Below are 18606 nucleotides of genomic sequence, written 5' to 3'. Positions count from 1 at the left end.
TGTTTCGGGGGGCGGGGGGGTGGGAATAATCAGCATCTGCGTTGTCTTCAGGGAAAAGAGCGTAACTAACTTACATTGCCAGCTAGGGAGACAGTTCGCTTCCCTCCCGTCCCCCCTCACTACCAGCGATTTGTTCCTGGAAACATGGGATGTGCCAAATTTAGGAACCAATCAAGAAAAAATTCAGAACGAGGTGGATTAGCAGTCAGTTCATAAATCTGCTGAAGCCTGTAAAATCCTGACAAGCAGTGCAATAGGGTAAAACACAAATGAAAACTTACTTCAAAAGAACACAGAAAAACTGTGGCATGGCATAATATTCTTCAAAGAAACTAAATATACAATTGGGAAATAATTATCTGTTCTCTACTTCTTCAGCACAGAGGAAAAGTGAAAACCTTCTGCACTTTTTAATTTCCAGAATGATTTTCATCTTTCATTTGCCAAATATCTTTTTATTGGGTCTTGTGCATTTATCCTCTCTTGTTTTTCTGACTAGTAAAAGGAAGTTAGTTTGCTGATTCCAGCAAAAAGGTTGCTTGCTGCTGTGTTGCTTTTTCTAACTCTGCTGCTTCCCCAGAGTCTGTGTCAGTCAGTTAGAGAAACCCCAGGTGAATCTACAAGAGTAGGCAATTGGGAGTACTGAAAAGTTCATTTTTGGTATCTAGGAGATTATGAAGAGATGGATGTTATTGTTTTGGTGCCAATAACTTTCATTTCAAAGGCTTTTCATTAAGTCTTTTGATATGTTTTACATTGCCAGGAAAAATTACACTAAACTGGGTGTTGAAACCTAATCACAGTTGTCAAGTCTTGCCATGCCTCTGAGAGACTGATGCGAATGCTTTCAGCTTGGATTTCTACAAGGCTCAGTCACCGTCTCATGTGTCTGCAGCCATTTCAAAGCAAATCACAGAGAAATATACACAACAGTAGGGTGAAACTGCTTTTCTTTTCATTATTTTATTGCATGTTTTCTGTTTTTCTTCAATCACAATGCTGAATTTGCTGGCTAACTTCCTAGAAGCCCCTGAGTAAAGGATAGTAGGTAGGATCAGCTTTTGGATTTTTATGGGTGTTTAGAAAGGTTGTGGTAATTAATAGGTCAGGAACAAAAGAAAAAACTAGCACAGGTTTTTGTTTTTTTTTTGTTTTTTTTTTTCTTTTTGGAAACCTCAGTTTGAATAACTTTTCTATTTTCTCCCGATTTAGCTTTTTCATTGAATACTGTCAACAGGCCCTGTCAGCTCACAAATATTAGGACTTCATCAAAGTTCCCAACGCGAAAAAGAATTTATTTTAAAATCCTGTGAAGTCTTGCTCTTTCACTGGTCCTAATGTCCTAGTTGCATATATTTACTGGAAGAGACAGAAAATAACGAAGAGAACATCTGTAACAGTCTTGGGGGCTTTAGCAGGCAAATGGAGTTCAGAGGTGACACTAAAGCCATCTGCTTGTTATAGTGGTTGCTTTTTATAAAAAATGTAAATAATTCTCTTATTTCATTAAGCTTGTAATATACCCTGAATAAATCACTTTCCAAGTGAATAGGCACACAGGGGACTTGTGTGGTGTTTATTTGGCTTTCACAAATACCTGTTTTCTTCCTTTTCTCTTTTTGTCAGTGAGATTGATTAAGTGAACTCAGACACAGACTAGGCTCAGCTTTGCAGTAATCTGTGAACCCATCATGGTTGGTTTTATTCTCGAACTGCAATTAATGTTGTGCTTTTTTTTCTCTCCTGTCACACAGAAAAAAGAAAAGCTAACCTATTGGACCAACTTACCAATACCAGTGGGACTATAATTGGGGTGACTTCTTGCATTGTGATCATCCTCATTGTTATCTCTGTTATAGTACAGATCAAGCAGCCTCGTAAAAAATTTGTCCAAAGGAAAACAGACTTTGATCAAACAGTGTTCCAGGAGGTGTTTGAGCCTCCTCATTATGAGTTATGCACCCTCAGAGGGACAGGGCCTACAGCTGACCTTGCTGATGTTGCAGAAGACTTTGAAAATTATCATAAACTGCGGAGATCATCTTCAAAATGCATTCATGACCATCACTGTGGATCACAAGTGTCTAGCATTAAGGGCAGCCGTAGTAACCTCAGCACAAGAGATGCTTCTGTCTTGACAGAAATACAACCCCAGCCTGTAAAACCACTCATTCAGCCCATGAACAGGAGAAATATCCTTGTCATGAAGCATAGCTACTCACAAGATGCTGCAGATGCGTGCGAGATAGACGAAATTGAAGAGGTACCAACCACAAGTCACAGGCTGTCCAGACATGATAAAGCTGTTCAGCGGTCAGTATCAATAGATTTTTGATGAAGACTATTGTGTAAGGACTTGATTGCCCAAACATATTCACTCTTTATTCAGTAAAGACATATTTTCTTTCTTCTTTATTTATTGCTTACATTTCTGTTTCCTGATAGCACATACCATTATATTCTCTCTCTCTTCCTGTTTCCCTTTCTCTCATCTCTGCTCCTGTTTCCTGAAGGATCCTGTATCTCAGTTTTACTTTTCTACTTTATATCTTTCTTTTTCTTTTACTATTTTACACATAGCAACATGCATACACACACAAGTCAACAGAGAACAGGTACAATTTTTAAAAACCAAAGAAGATTTTGTGTGACTCTAATTTTTGAAAGAGCCACATACATGTGGTTTCCATGTAACTGAGGTGGCCTTGAGTATCATCCACTGTTGGTCTAACATCTCTAAATCAACACATCAATAAATAAAAAAATACATGTATCCATTTTGATGCATGGCACAATAATGAGAAAGACAATCCCGGGGTAAGGAAACCCCTTTTCTCATGAAACATTATCTTTTATATAATGAATGACAATATTTGCAAAACTTTACTGTATCTGTTCCATTATTAATCGCAGTATCTTGGCTTGTCATATTAACATACATATATATATTGATTAGAACATGAGACAGCATAGTGGATAAAGAATACTCATATATTTACATATAAGAATGTAGTTAAAAGGAATCTTTCTAATCAATAAAAAAGTCAAGCATGATATTTTTAATGAGAGCTATTTCTACTGTATATTGCACTTTGAATGACTGTAAATAGGAATGATTAAAAGTTTACAAGTAAAAGAAAAAGAAAAGCAGAAACATTTATGACCAATTTATTTGAAAAAATCCACAGAAACTTTTAATATATATTTGTGTTTTCTCTTGCATGCATTATTTATGCACTCTTGTGACTGTTTACATGCCCTCCATATTTTCTTTGCACATTAAGGCATTTCTGTCTCTTAAAAAGAATAAGTTATTTGATTATTTTAACCTAATTGCATGCCAATGTAGATTACTTCATGAATATTGATCAGATATTCAAGGTGTACTGTTTATTAAGTATCTATATGCATATATTTCTTTTTTTCTATGCAAACATTATTATTTTGAATGAAATAGCCATAACATTCCAGGTTCTGCCTCATTGGGTCTCTAAGCAAACATGAGTCTGAGTACAACACAACTAGGGTCTAAGGGACAAACTTGAGGTAAGTAAACATACCTATACAACAATTGAACCATCTGTTGCTTTCCATTTTATTTGTTATACTGCTAAAATGCATGTTAGTTCTCAAGTTATATGTCACCTTGTATGGAGAGAGCCAGGTTTGAATACCGAGAAAACTGAAAGACAGATGACCACGTTAGCATTGTAAACTTAGCTAAAGCTATTAATTCCTTATTCTCAACAGCACTGTAATCATCCCCTAGCTAAATATAATCTTCATTCCAAACACATTATAAAGACAGATGCTTTGCATGGCTCTGGTGTTTCATTTATTCTTTTATCTACGAAAATAAAATTTAGAGTCCCAGCATGTGAAATAGTATGTAAAACTTGGCGATCTAACTGAAGCCAGGAAAATGCGGAACTATCTGTTTTCAGTTCATTTTATTCATTCAACTTTGTGAAGTGTTGGGGGAAGGGTGTGTGGTAGTACTGATAAATTTAGAGATTCTGTAGCACTAATGTTAATGTTTGCAAATTAAACTTCCTTTTTTGAGTCTTTTCCTAGGCTTTTCATTTTGTATAATTTGTTATCAACACTTAATCTCAATAAACATTATCTCAGATGTATATAATGTAGTTATAGATAGCTGCTAGTCTGTCAATTTATATATGTATATGTGTGTGTATATATATATAAACATAGATGTGTATATACATGTTTATATGTGTATATATGTATACAGCAATTTTACTGGGAAAGAATCCATCAATGCTTTCATTGCTCCTAGATAGTTTAGGTCAATATTTTTCCTCATACAAAGAGCATATTTTAACTTTGGTTTGCTTTCAGACAACTATTCATGCAATCATGCAAACTCTGAATTGAAAAATCTATAGTGAATTATTTCAGCTGTCTGAAAAAGAGAGTGGACATGTTTCCAATTTCATTTCATTGCCTTTATCCAAACCTAAGAAGTACAGACATATCTTACTTCCTTAGTAAGACATTCCCATTGCACAATGTTTCTTTTGTAATTTGGTTGTCAGCCACCAAGTGCTCCTTAGTTTTTAAATACATTTGGAGATTTGCTGCAAACTTGAAGAAGGAATTAGCTCCTAACTGAGATCGTCCTTTTTTTTTTTTTTTTTTTTTTTTTTTTTTTTTTTTTTAATCTTAATTTTATTTCAGTTGATATGTTTTATGTCTGTTATTTACTTGTATGTTGTGTGATATGTGGGAGAAGATTTACATTGAACTTTTGTTATATGTACGTTGTTTTCATTATATAGACTGCTTGAGAATAGTGCGCTCCTGGGTGATTTTGAACATGCTACAATGAAATGTGAAACTATCGTCCTTGGAAACACCAGCTAGAGGTTTTATGGACTCTCTGACCAGCTATTCTCATATCATGACAAAATTCAGCAAACAGTGTTGAGTAAAATTACTAGAAGGCAATAAGACTTTGGTTATTATGCTTATCGGTCATTTCTCTTTTTCTTTTTCTCTCTTCTTTTTGTTGCAAGTTAAATTCCCAATTTCAGGAACAATTTATTGAAATCAGGTATTTAGCCATTCATAATCACTTCAATAGAAATGTTTGTTGGATAAGCATCTAGCAATATGACTGAATTTGACATTGAGAAAATAATCTGCATGTATGTTACTGAATATTTGAGTTGGCAAAAAACCCTTTCTTAGATACATTGTAAAAAGCATGCTTTCACAATTATTGCTGTTACTGTTCCATTTCTGTGTCATATGCTTGCTACTTGTAACTTTTTATATAAAGATACATAAAACAATGTATAATAATTTCTTACCTTGAGTTTAATGGCAATGTTTTCTTTTACTAAATTTATAAATCTTGTGTAATTCGGAAGATCAAGCTCAAAATGTAGCTTCTAGGAACTTGAAACCCAGATACATCAGAGAATCAGCTCTCTCTCATCCCTCACTTACTGAAAAGCAAAATACATTATTTTTTAAAAATTTAAATGAATTTGTAATACATAAAGTTGCTCACGTAATTTCAGTTTAAAAGGTTTATGATAACCTTTGTGTTCAATTCTCTACTCTTAACTTATTTATTTCCATGGCAATTATTAGGAAGTTTGCTTCAGTGTAGCAGAGTAGCAGATTTTTATCAGTTATACAAATGCTATGGCTGGGCTCCAGTTTTAGAGATACAGATATAAACTGCTTCCTTATGCAAGATAAAACGATATTGATAATGCAAGTTATAAACACTAGTAACCAACACCTAGATCAAACTTGAGAGGTTAAGTTATTCAGGAATTATTGTAGGCTGAAAAGCCACAATTATGTAAAGTTGAAACCTCCCTCATTTAAGAACTCAATAACCATGCAGAAAATCACAGTTTCATTACCTATTTAAAGTCCTATCTTCCAAATTCTGTTTCAAAACAAATCCCAGTTCCTTCTTAAACATAGTGTCATTCATGATTGTTAGGTTTTTCTGTATAAAAATTCTGCTAGTTTTATTGAAAAAGTGGGAAGAATTCCATGAATCTTCCCAAAGTATATATAAATGGGAAAAGAGAAAAACTGAAAGACAGACATAAAAAATAAGGTGATCTATATCAGCTATTTAAATAGAAAGTACATAATTTACATAATTAAAAATACAGGAAATCTGATTTCTACAAAACAATTTCTACAAATGTGATTTAGGAATGACATGAAGAGAAGAAGGGTTTCAGATATTTGCCTCCTTTTTTGTACACTGTATTTGCTATGTATTTTACATAATTTGATTTTAGCTTGATTAATTTGTTTGTTGTCACATATTAGCTGCAAGAACCAGTCCTCCATCCTCTGCAGTCATTGAGCATCATTGAGTTGTCTTTCAGTTACATGGATTTTTAGCATGCACTAATAGTTCATTTCCAGATCAGTATCTCTTTCCCAAGTTCATATACTTTATCACTGTTTTTCTTCCTTAATCTTTCCAAGTCCTATCTTATGATCCTTTCTTAAGTATATTATGTTATTTACCACATCCATGCTTCAAATGGATGCATCCATGCATCCATTATAAAATCAAGGAAGAATGAAAGACTTGCTAAAAGAAATGCATATACATGCACACACATTTATGTATATTTATAAATATTTACTAATGGAGGTAGTATATTAATAAATATATAAGGAGAAATCTGAATATGTGAATTTAGCTCTGAATAAATTATATTGGTCACCTAGAAAAATGCTGAAGCCTTGGATTTTAAAGTTGCTATGTAAGTGCCTAAATCTCACTGAAACATAGAGTTGGTCTAGTCCCTCCTAGACGAGGACACAATGAAATCTATTTTATGGTTTTTCCAGTGAAGCGTTGACTGAGAGAACTTAAGTGGAGAAGACATGGGTATTAGTAATTATGTTGCATGCACATCCTTGCTTTCTTAAAAAACCCTAATTGCATCAGGTAACATGAGTGCGAAACATAAAAACCTGTGTAAATAAAGCAGGTCAAACAAAGTGAAAATGGTAATGCTTGCTTGGTCTTGGAAACTCCTTTAGAAACATGTTGTCTAACAGCTAGGTATACCCTTAAACAAAAACACCATTGTAAGTAACAAAATATGTGTATACTGGGGGAACAGGGTCGAATTATAAAATTAAAAAATAAACAACAATAAATTCAAACCCAATTAAAATATTATAATTGAAATAGTTAAGTAATTATATTCTGTATATAGTCAATGTAAATGATAGCCTAGTCCACTATACTGCAAACAGTAAAGATTAACTTTTGTTTGGTATCACAAAATAGTAGGATATCATAATGTGATCTATAAAACTCAAAATATTAAAATAAAAGGGGTTGTTGCTGAAAATAAACAGTTTGCCTTTCCTATGAGTATTTTTTATTATTATGAAGCCACTTTTTTCAGAAACAGAAAGCAATTCAAGCAAGCCAGTTCAAACAGACAGTCTAGTTTAAGCAACTTCAAGTTCACACGAGTTTAATTAGCTATAAAGAGAATACTCAAACTGGTATTTGACCACATATTATAAGTGAAATTTAACCTATTCTATTACACTTTTTCCATTTTATGGAAAAAAAAGTTTGGCTTGTTAAATTAACACAGCTACATGTATTCTGTGTAACAACTTAGTAAATTACTGTGGATTAGCTCAGCTGGTAGTGTTACCTTCATGCATTTTACCTCATGTTTGCCTCAAGCTAAAACTAAGAATGGTAGTTATTAGACCATTTTTTGGTTTGACTGTTGCAATGTGTGTGATGTATAGCCATGTTGGCAGTATGCTTATTTCTTACGTTTGTTAAAGATGAGTTTTTGTTATCACAGTGCGTTGCCATATTGCTCATAGTTTTGCTTTTTTTTTTTCTTTTTCCCATTGCTGTAGTGTTATGTATATACTTTTCTTTTTAGATGATAGTGTGAACAACCACTCCCAATAATTTTTCTCTGCTCCAGGAAATACAGCCTTTTGTTTGTGAAGTCTTCTCTGCAGCATCATTTAAAAATCACAGGAAGTCCATTTTGTAAACCATCCCAGTGTAAACCTTTTATATCTTCCCAATTCTAAGAACAGCTTGAAAGAGGGGGGAAAAAAAGGCTCTGAGAAATATTAGTACCTTATCCTTCTATTGTTCTCTATTTTTATGCTGGAGATACTCTCGAACCTAGCAGTGATGTAGCCAATGGGAGGGAATAAGATAAAGTAGAAAGGTTTCCTGCTCAAAAGAAATAGCTAGCACCAAGGGAAAAAAAAAAAAAAAAAAAAAAAGGAAAAAAAAAATTCAGACAAAGAAAAGAAACAGAGAAAGATATGCTAATTAAGAGAAGAGTATGAAGGACTGTTGCTCATACCCATTCACAAATTTACAGACACGTTTAGGACAGATAAATTCCTTAGACAGCAAATAAAAAGGTACTGTCCACGTCAAACTCCAAAACATAGCTGTAATAACTATGCTTTAGAGAACACTGTCCTGCAAAGAAGTTGGCCTTTTGAGTTTTCTTGTCTTCCACTTTATGTGCAATCTCTCTGCTACCACAAAGATATTCCAGCTGAGGGAGCACAGCTGAAGAGCTAAATGATACAAAGGATGAAAACCACAGCATTCAAAACACTTTTTAACACAGAAGTCCGTATCTGATCTGGAAGTCTCTTATCTCCTCACTCCTGACTCAACATTTGATGTGAAGTTGTGGACTCATGGCTCCACCGCTTTTCCTCATCGTCACCTTAGCATCACCTCTCTTTACTCTTTGATGATCATTTTACATCGCAGCTGCCTTTCATTCCTGTCCACAGCGAGCTTAGTTCTGTTCCCGTCTCTCCTCCAAAATCACCGAAAATGCTGAAATGCTATCTATCAGCTCACTGACCTTGTGTTACCCTTGCACCCACCTGGCTCTTTCCCATCTATCACTTCAGAGCCATCTTAACCTTACCTTGCCTATAGACAGCAAAATGAAAACAAGTGATTGCAGCATATGTTAATTATCTTTAATTTATGCAGCACAACAAAAGCTATGAAGATACATTGGAATGGACTGCAGTACGGGCTTATTAGGGATACAGGATTTGTATTGTAATGACTGTGCATCAGTGTTGTCTGGGCCATCTACCTCTGGGTTGGCATGCCTGCTCCTGCTATATTCATACCTCAGCGTGGCACAAAGAGAAACTCGTCTCCACCCCTTTTCTTCTCCCAGTGATACCTGCACCACTGTCAAACCAAGTTTTGTTTCAAGCGCTTCTATGTTCTCTCCTGTGCTGTATTTATATTAGGATGTCCCTCCACACAACACAAATCCCTGTCCTAGCCTCCTTCATGTGCCTATTAAAACACATTTGAGCTGCATAGCCTAGCAAAAACCTGCCAGTGGTGTGTCAGAGCTATCATCAGCAAGGTAAGAACATCAGCTACCATCAGGAGAAGCAGGAGCTGCTGCTTCCTTCCGTTTTCTTTCCCAGGAAAAGGATCCGCAATCTCCCAACAAGGTCACTATGGGGAAAAAAGGGAAGCTGCCATCCCCTTCAAGCAACAAACCGTAACTAGGAGTAGAGAGACAATCTAAGCAGCCCATGATAAAAAATGGAAAGAAGGAGATGCTCAGATTTCATTACCAAAGTAACAGGCCTGACCAACACTGTGCAGCAGCATTGCACCTCTTCATTCTCAGATAAGGGGAGACTGAAGTGCAAAACTTCTTTTTCCCAGGGAGAAGGATACCACAACTGTGAGTACCGATTCTGTTCAGGGCTCTGGAAGGACTTAACAGCTGCTTGTATGAATGTGGGCAGACAAGAACTTACTGGGCCTATAGGGGCAATCTTGTGCTGCCACATGCAGGGGACAGCTCTGCAATATCTAGTTACTTAGACCTTTTAAGTTTGCCATTCTTCGATCTGTGCTCCTCAGCTCCGTTGAGAGACATAGTAAACGCACTCAACTACTTCTGAAGTGGTGGCTTCATTGGAAAGTGATTACTTGACATTTAATTGAATTGGATGTGAAAGGCATCCATGGCACTTGCTGCAGTTATTGCAAAAAAAAAAAAAATTGGGGTTTTTTGCACAGACCCTAGATACATGTATCTGGTTAAATGAACCATTCAGCTGCATCAACTGCATCAGTAAATGAAGACACCTCCCACCTGAGGTTTTGCTAATAAAACTGCAGGGCCTGATTCATGCTCTGTTCACATCAACCCTCTAGATCCTCCTTTTTAATGAGTATAGGGAAAATTTTAATTAGGAAAAATCAGTTTGTTGAAAGCGAATGGCTTTCACCATCTTTAGTGAAGCACAGAATACGGTTTACATTGGGGAAAGAGAGCATTTCTCATTTCTTGCTTAGTGCTGGATGGGTTTTCAACATCAGTGAAAGTACGTGTGAGCTGCTCTTTCCCTTCATTTCACAAATCTGTGATTCAAAGCAAACTTAATGCTCTATACTTAACTGACCCATGTAAGTTAGAAAAGGAAGTAAAACAATGAAAGAGAACACCAGAAAACTGAAGTAAGCATAGTTTCCAAATGATCAATGCAGCAATAATATTTTTAAGTGTTACAAGACTAACAGCTGAACACTTCGTTACTCTACAAACCCAATCCTAACCCCCATTTTTGTAACAAATTTCATACTGTCATAAAATGGAGTTCAGCTGAGGAACGCAAATGATTTTATATTTGTATACCAGTTTAAAATTATAAATCTAACATTTAAAAATCTGTAACAAGGAGCTGATATCCTTTATTTTTGGGACAGACACTTTAAATACAACTGGTTTTCTGGCCAGAAAGAATTATTGTCTCCTCTTTTTCAGAGCCAAGTCTCTGCATTTTGACTTTTCCTTGCCAAATGGACAAAATTTTTAATTCCTTTCCAACTTTTTCACTCCCACATTCTACTGACTGTTTTGGTGTAGAAAACACCCATGGGGTGGTTTTGTTTCATGTTCTGAGCATATCTGGCACCTCTTTAGTAATGAAACAGTACATTACAGCTTTGCCTGCAGGAGGAATTTCTTCAACTCTTATCTAAGTTGCATGGCAAAGATCCAGGCCCAGAGACTTTTGCTGTCATTTGAGAGCAACTTTAGTGACATAAAGGATCTTGTTAACTTCTGGTGTGTTGGTGGAAAGTCTACACCACTCTAGGCAAATATTGAGCATTAGTTAGCTAGTAATAACTTAAATTATTAGAAATAATATGAATATGGCATCTCCATTTGTTAATATTGCCATCACATTGGTGATTGAAAAAGAGGGTGATATTAACAGGGAAAACTTTCAGTTCATAGCAGAAGGGAGCAAAGATAATGTGACATTATTATTGTATATGCTAGGGTTTTCAGATCTGTGATGATTCTCCTTAAATTCAGCTAGAATTCTTAGTTTTACTCCTCCTCCCCTTTTTGTAATGCAAACTTGGTACTCTGTATACGTCTATCAGATGAACATCTTTTTTGCAATTCAGTAGCTTATCTTGGTGGGGACTCAAAAGGAAAAAAAATATTTGCTATGATAATATATAATATACAGCTTTTAAAAAAAAGGCTACCAGATGTCATTAGAGTTTAGCTGAATCACTTAATATGCTGCTGGAAAATTATTAGATCCACGAAGCATAAAAATAAAAATAGGAAAGTGCTCTGGAAGCTCTGCATGATTTTAGTTCTCTAAGATTTTATTATTCAACTGGCTTTGATCAAAAGACAGAAATCTCAACAGGCATAAACTTTTATGGAAATCTCAACAGGGACATAAACTTTAGATAGCATAAAGTTTTAAACACACATCTGTTTGGAGTATATAGAGAAAAGAAAGGGAACATTTAGGAACTTTTTAATGGTTTGAGAAAATGAGTGGTTCTTCTATATCAGAATCAGTCAAACAGACTTTGCACAGGCTCCTTTCTGTAGAATCTGTGCATCATGATGAACCAAACATTTAAATAGAAGGTATAAAATGCAGTCTTTAAGACGCAACAGAAGTAGATCATGGTAGCAAAAGTGTGTAGAAGTATGGTGTGCAATTCTGAACCTAATCAATACTACCCTGAAATACTGCAAAACTTAACATCCTTTGGTTTCCTTACTATAAGGCATATGGTTTCAAGCTGCTACATACCAAGGGCATAATATCCAGTGAAGTCATTAGGAAACTTCTTTTCATACCAAGGCTTTTATCTAGTTCCTGAATCAAGATCTTGTCATCCAGTCTGTAAGGACGGGCTCACCACCCTCTGTTGCTGATGATGCTAAATGGGCTGATTATTCAGAGGCGATGCTCTTTGTGACAGACCTGTTGTCATTCTTGTTAGCACTGAAATCCCACCTTCAGCTATGACGGTAATAATAGAAGTTAGTGGGTGATGGAGAACTTGGTCTAGTTAAGCCTTAACTATATACCTATGCCGACTGTATCTGTCTCCATATTTTAGCAGTCAAAGTAGAAATGAAGAGGTAACTAATTTAATTTTAAATACATCCTATCACTCTGGATTTTCTGTAGCATTCTTGAGATATGTTCATTGATAAACACCTATCTGAAGAATTTTTTGTTGAACACCATGGCTCAGACAACATTTAGCTTGAGCATGAAGGTCTGAAGATCTAAATTTTTGTATCCTCTCTTCCCCCTCCCTCCCCAACATTTATTAACATTTTAAAGTTCTCCAAGCCTCTCAGGAACTGTTATCCTGTTTGGAGCCGACTTTTGTCAGCGATGAGTACCAGCTGGATCAGAAGAAAGAAGATCTTTGCATCTGAAGATTGCTAATATATTTTCTCAATGTAAAGAACAACCTGAGTACTATAGCCACATGGATCCTTCTACTGTTAGGGGAGAAACAAAACTTAAAGTTCCAGCTAGCTAGATTTATGCCATAGCTGTATTTTTGCCATGTGAAAACAGTCCTTATTATCCTCAGTTTCAAAGTACATACAAGAGAAAGTGGAAAGTGAAGGAGGCTGCTAAGGAAAAAAACATCCAAAACCCCAACAGTGGTAAGTAAATAATCATTGTACACTTGTGCCTAAAATTAATGTACAGCATACCATGGAGTGGAGCCATTTCTGTTCCTTTTGGACAATTTGAAAATCCTCTAATGAATTGATGGGGTTTGTTTTTAGACATGGATCAGGCACTGTCTGCTAACATTTTAGTTATGTTTGTTTCATCTAGTTCTAAGAATTATGAACTCTCTACATTCCGAAATACTTTTGAAAGCTGTTAGCCAGCCAGTTTCAACACCTTCCTCTGCTCTATGTATTTTACAGATCATTTAGAAACAGGTACTATGCTACGGAACTCCTGTTGAGCATGGCAAAACATTGCATAGCTATGCCATCTAGCCAGTACTGTAATCATAGTACATTGTTTGAAAAATAGGGAAAAATGCAATGATGTAATACAAGGTCATATTCAACGACCCAATCCACAGAACCCTGGAAAAGGACCTTTTAGTAAAAAGGCAGTGCAGAGTTACTTCTGAGGAGCTTGAATTTGTCCTTTTTTGTACACTGATGTCTAAAATGATAACAAGCATTGTGAAGGAGAAAGGGAGAAAAAAAGCACAATCCAGATTTTTTTCTTTCATGATAATAGTAATGCTTATCTCTACATCTACTGCTTGGGCGATGTATTGTTTGGAGAGAACGCTGCGCTGATACAGGCTTTCAATCATAACGTGTAATGCTGATGCTTATGCAAGCCTTCCCCTAGCTTGTTATTGAAGTTTTATAAAATTCATAAATCCAATAAACATGATATGAGAATATTACAGCATTTTGCCTTTGCTGTTTTCAACAGGAAATACATTCTAGATTAAAACTTTGCAGGAAGCTCAAGTTTGAACAAAAGTCATGAATCTCTCCTTTCCTCCCAGTCATGCATAGAGTGGAGTTTAACACAGACTAATTTGTAAAAATGTGGTGCATATGCTGACATATGCAATCAATTTTCTAATATGGCATGCTTTTCATCACTTAGTATGCATATCTCCCAGGTATGCGGATACTCCATTATGGACACAAGAGCTTATATGTCCCCAGACAGCAATAAGCAGTCATCAGATTGCTGAAAACTGCAAATGTGCCCAAGCTAATGCTGCAAGTATTTGGGCTGATATTGCACAAAGAAATTGGACAGAGAAATACAAAGGAAGGCTTTCATCCATTTCCAGAATATTTCATGCTTGGCATTACAAAATGTATTTCAATTGCTATGATTATGAACATAAATTAAAAAGACTTATCAGTTTGCTTTCTGAAGATGCTGGTAGTATTTTATTCTGGGGGGAAAAAAGATGCAGCTCAAATGTCATGATGCTTAGAAAACATCTGTTCTACCAGATCATGACTAAAGAAACTCCACACTTACTTTATTTGTGTTTTGTTATTGGGTTTTATGTCTTTCAATCACTCTTAATGAATTTTAAAAGCTGTTTAGTCAAAGGTACATAATGTCTCAAAGCTGAATCTTGCTTCAAGATCTTGGATGGGTTGGACCCTTACTAGGATAAATACAGCAGAAGCCAAAGGGAACAATGGGTACTTGGCATTTCCCCAAGCCTGTGCCACTGCAGGGAGAGTAGGGAAGGAAACAGCCTTCTCTAAAAAACGTCTAAAGGTTCGTTGGACTCCTTAACCTTATTGTACATCAGAAACCAAAGCACTGTAAATAAAGCCCCTCTTCTGTAAAAGAAGTACTTCTTTTGCTGCCATCAAAAAGAATATGAGAGGCAGATTCAAGCTGTCTGACATTCTTCTAACTTACTACTAGGTGATTGTTCATCTGAATTGGTTTTCATGACATAGAATTGGTTTCCTTCTGAAACTGATCTGGGAGGTTTCAAGCTTAGTCTCTCACATGAAAGAAAATGGCCTCCAACCACTGGGCCAAGGAGTTAGACTCTTCCTCACTCCTTTCCTTTCAGTTTCCCTCTTATTTTAATGAATGGTGGTCTTTAAACAGAAAAGGAATAGTTCTCACAAGAGTAATTTAACAGAGAACTATGCAAGAACAACTAGAGTGTTGCACTTGCAGGTGGTTAGTTTTGGAATTATTTTCATTAAGTTACTTGAATTCTTAGCTTTAGGTAGCGCTACCCGAAACCTTCCAGTTGAAGGGAGGCTCTGATATTGCATCTGTCTTTCCATATTTCAGTTCTGCTATTCCAGGAGAATTTGGAAGCTCCTGTTTATGAGGGCTGGAAGAGAATCCCTACAGAAGAAGGGCTGGTCCCCAATAGATGCCTTAGATAGCCAAGTCTCCCTTCTCCTCAACTCAGTGACCAAGGTCAAAGAGGAATCAGTAGCAGCTGGAGGAATGAGACTCTGAGATGGTGTTGTTGGCAAAGGGAAATGGAGCTCTTTTTCTGGTCTATTATTACTGCTCTTTCACCAGTAAGAACTGATAAGTCATCTTGCAACTAGTAAAAGGGAGTGAAGGTTTCTTTGGGCAGTTCTTCCTCATGCAATCTTATTCCTTATGTGAACTTACAGCAAGTGCTGTGTGGCAGAGGAGACTATAAGCACAAGGGGATGTGCCTTTTTCCCTCAGTTAATTCTACTTTTTTTTTTTTTTTTTTTTTTTTCCCAGAGAAAGGTTCAATATTTATTGTGTTTAAATAGAGCTACCTTATCAGCAAGGTGTTTAGACACCAGAGGTTTTAGTGCAGGACAGATTTTAGACACTTCAATAGGACAGTCAGTTTCTGTTGGAAAGCTCAGTGTGCAGCATTGTTATTTCAGTGAATACATAGTCAAAGATACTTTCCTCATGAGTACTTATTTCTTTTGATCCAGGTCAAAACAAACTCAATTATCTGCCTCTGTGACAGATTTCAATAAATCTTTCTTATTTCTTTCTGCTAAAATGGGAAGAAGAAGGGTAGAAAGTAATGTATTTTATCTGAAGTCAGTTCCTAATTCAATTAGAGCTTCATCTTGGCCCCATTGAACTCACCGGGCTTTTTGCCACTGACTTTAATAAGGTTAGAATCAGACTCATAACACACACTTTCTTATTTCTTCCAGATAACCAATTAAAATATTAAATATCTCAGGGTGACTACTTCCTTCTCATCTACCTCTCCCTTCATATTGTATTATTGCTTTTTCTTCCGTCCTTCATTAAGTTTTAATTAAGAGTTCCTTTGTGCCTAGGTAAAGGGGGGCTGTTTTATTTTAAAACTTTTCAGGATATGCTTCAGTTTTGATGGTTTCTAAAGAGAGAAAAAACATTAACATGATTCTTTTCTAGTGGAGGCCTAATCTACCAAATATGCTTGCCTGAGGATGAATTGTGAAATGAGCTGACGAATAAGGGATATGAGAGCAAGCATGCATTCTCTCTCCTCTTTTAATTAAAAAAAATAATGCATTTGGTTAATAAGAGTCCTGGTTCTCATCACGGATTTCCAGAGAAAATAAACCTCCTTTCTATTTCACAGAACGTCCATTGTAAAAACAAGATTAATATTACTGATATGTGGTTTCATTTCTGAAGCCTCATAACATTCATATCCATTCATTCTTCTTTTTAAACCTGTCAGATCAGTGCTTGTTATTTTACATCAGTGACAACTAAAACTAATGCCTTTTGACCCAGTTTGTAGCATTGGTTGCTATGCCTGACAATACAGGTGAAAAGAATGTGATACCAGGGACTACAGATTCAGAGGAGAGCATGAAGAGATGTGGGCAAAGCAACACCTCTAAAAACATAGTTGAATGCCAGTATGTTCTTCTATAAAGAAGGAAAATATTTACCTGACTGGTGGAGAGAAGAAGGGAAAGGGAAAGGGAATGATTTGTCTTGATTTTCATTCAGACTTTTTCTAGTGACCATGTACTTGTTGGGTTGCAGCTTATGTACCAGTAGTACTGCCTGGCTAATACTAGAATGAATGCATATCGCCCTCTTTTCAGGTATATATTTGAAAATCTTAACTTTGCTCTAAGCAAAGATTTTGCACTACAGTTACTCACTTAGGCCTTATGTGCAAGGCCAAAAAGATGCTAGTTATCTCTCTTCTGTGCAGTTACATACAGCATATTGGTACATGCAAGATGATAATTTAAGACCTTTGTAGGACATCTGAAATGAAAAATTAAATTTTTGCTTGGATTTAATAACTGTAGGGGGATAGAAGGTGAGAAAGTAAAATCCCACCCAATCTACTGACTCGCCAAGTCAGTAAGAAGTTATTTCTAAGGGTGTGCAATGTAACTAAATCTACTAACTTTTTTAATTCTAAAAACCTAGATAACACAGTCTAGTGTGTTAGATGCCTTAGAGTGATTCACACTCCTTATAAGAATTAAACTGTTGGCTGCTTACAAGTGAATTCATTATGGCCTTGTTTATCGATTTCTCTAGGTCTCTAGGGAACATTACAGACTGATCTGAAATTTCTGTCTCAGATGTATATTGAAAGACTTAGAACTGCTGAAAACAATCTATTTAATTTACAAATACCTTTGTGTAATTGTTGACTTTAAAACTAGCTTAAACAACGTATTGGATTTCATCATGGCATTAACTTTTCCCTCTGACGAGAGTGTTTGAGTGTCCTTCTGCACGCTTTAAGTTCCTTGCTGTAGATGGAGTAAGGGCAAGAAAGAATTTTTCTCATTACAGCACTGTGCTGTGAATCCTCTCCAGCAAAGCATTTTATCTTGACTAACACTTTTTCCTTCTGTCTGAAAATCAGTGGGGAATGTTTTCTATGCACTGTACACCCTGGACAACTTCCAGGGTTTGAAATTTGGCCAGTGTCACTGTGAGACTCTAGGGGCAGGAATTTAACATTTGTTTAGTTGCATGAAATAGGAGCCATAGATCAAGATGTTATTTATAATCCAATGACCCAGGCTAATTTTAGTAGCCAAGCTATATATGTCTCGAGCAAGCAGTTGCTAAACCTTGCTTAAAGAGCTTTGATGTCTATTGATCTTGCTGATCATAGCTATACCTTTCATCTGAAAAGTGATAAATGGACATCCTTGGATAGATTGAAAACATATCAAAAGAAATTCACGCCTTTTATTCAAACAAAGAGATATGAAACTTTGTCTATATTGGCTCCAGCCAACAGCATATAAACTGCATGAATTTTCTTTTTTCACCTGATCCAGGTTGTGGGAGGCTTTCATTTTCTCCATCAAGTTTAAGATACTATGGTCTGAATGAAACAGTACTGACTAGATATCAATTTAAACAAGAATGAAGGGATGGAAAAAGTTACTGAGTCAAACTGAAAACAGGCTTTGTACTTCATTTGTTCAACAGGCTTGCAATTGGTTTAGCTTTTGTGTTACTAAATACTAGATTCTAAGCTGAAGTAGTGTATCTGGCCAGAACTTGTTAGATGAAGAAGAAAAAGAAATAAATGTCACAGACATTTATCTCAAATCAGGTGTTCCTTGATGTCACTCATGACTATGTGAGTTTTAGATGTGATTGAAGTTATGTTGTAGAGCAAGCAAATTTTCCTTTGCCAGAAACTGGCAAGATTTGTAAAATGACCTAAGTTTATTTTACAGAAAAAAAAAATCACATGATCTTTTTTTTTTTTTTTTT

At 35.9% G+C, this 18606-nt stretch overlaps 1 protein-coding gene across 3 annotated transcripts in view; it reads left to right on the top strand.

The window, feature by feature from the left end:
• NETO1 (neuropilin and tolloid like 1) overlaps positions 1-6553 on the top strand; it is a 69524-nt gene extending 62971 nt beyond the window's left edge. The window contains exons 9-11 of one of the 3 annotated variants that reach the window (XR_007509764.1): positions 1755-2313; positions 3458-3546; positions 4800-6553. Coding sequence is in view for 2 of the 3 variants with exons in the window: in XM_049830298.1 (XP_049686255.1) it covers positions 1755-2313; positions 3472-3532 (620 nt within the window). In the remaining variant the exon portion in view is untranslated. Of the gene's footprint in view, positions 1-1754; positions 2314-3457; positions 4636-4799 lie in introns of those variants that run through there. The other 2 variants (XM_049830298.1, XM_049830299.1) reach the window with 2 other exon arrangements.
• Positions 6554-18606: the final 12053 nt, after the last annotated feature.

Source organism: Accipiter gentilis, chromosome 27, assembly GCF_929443795.1.
Source record: "Accipiter gentilis chromosome 27, bAccGen1.1, whole genome shotgun sequence".
NCBI lineage: Eukaryota > Metazoa > Chordata > Aves > Accipitriformes > Accipitridae > Astur > Astur gentilis.
Note: the sequence above shows the minus strand (reverse complement) of the source record. Positions and strands in the feature narration are given on the sequence as shown.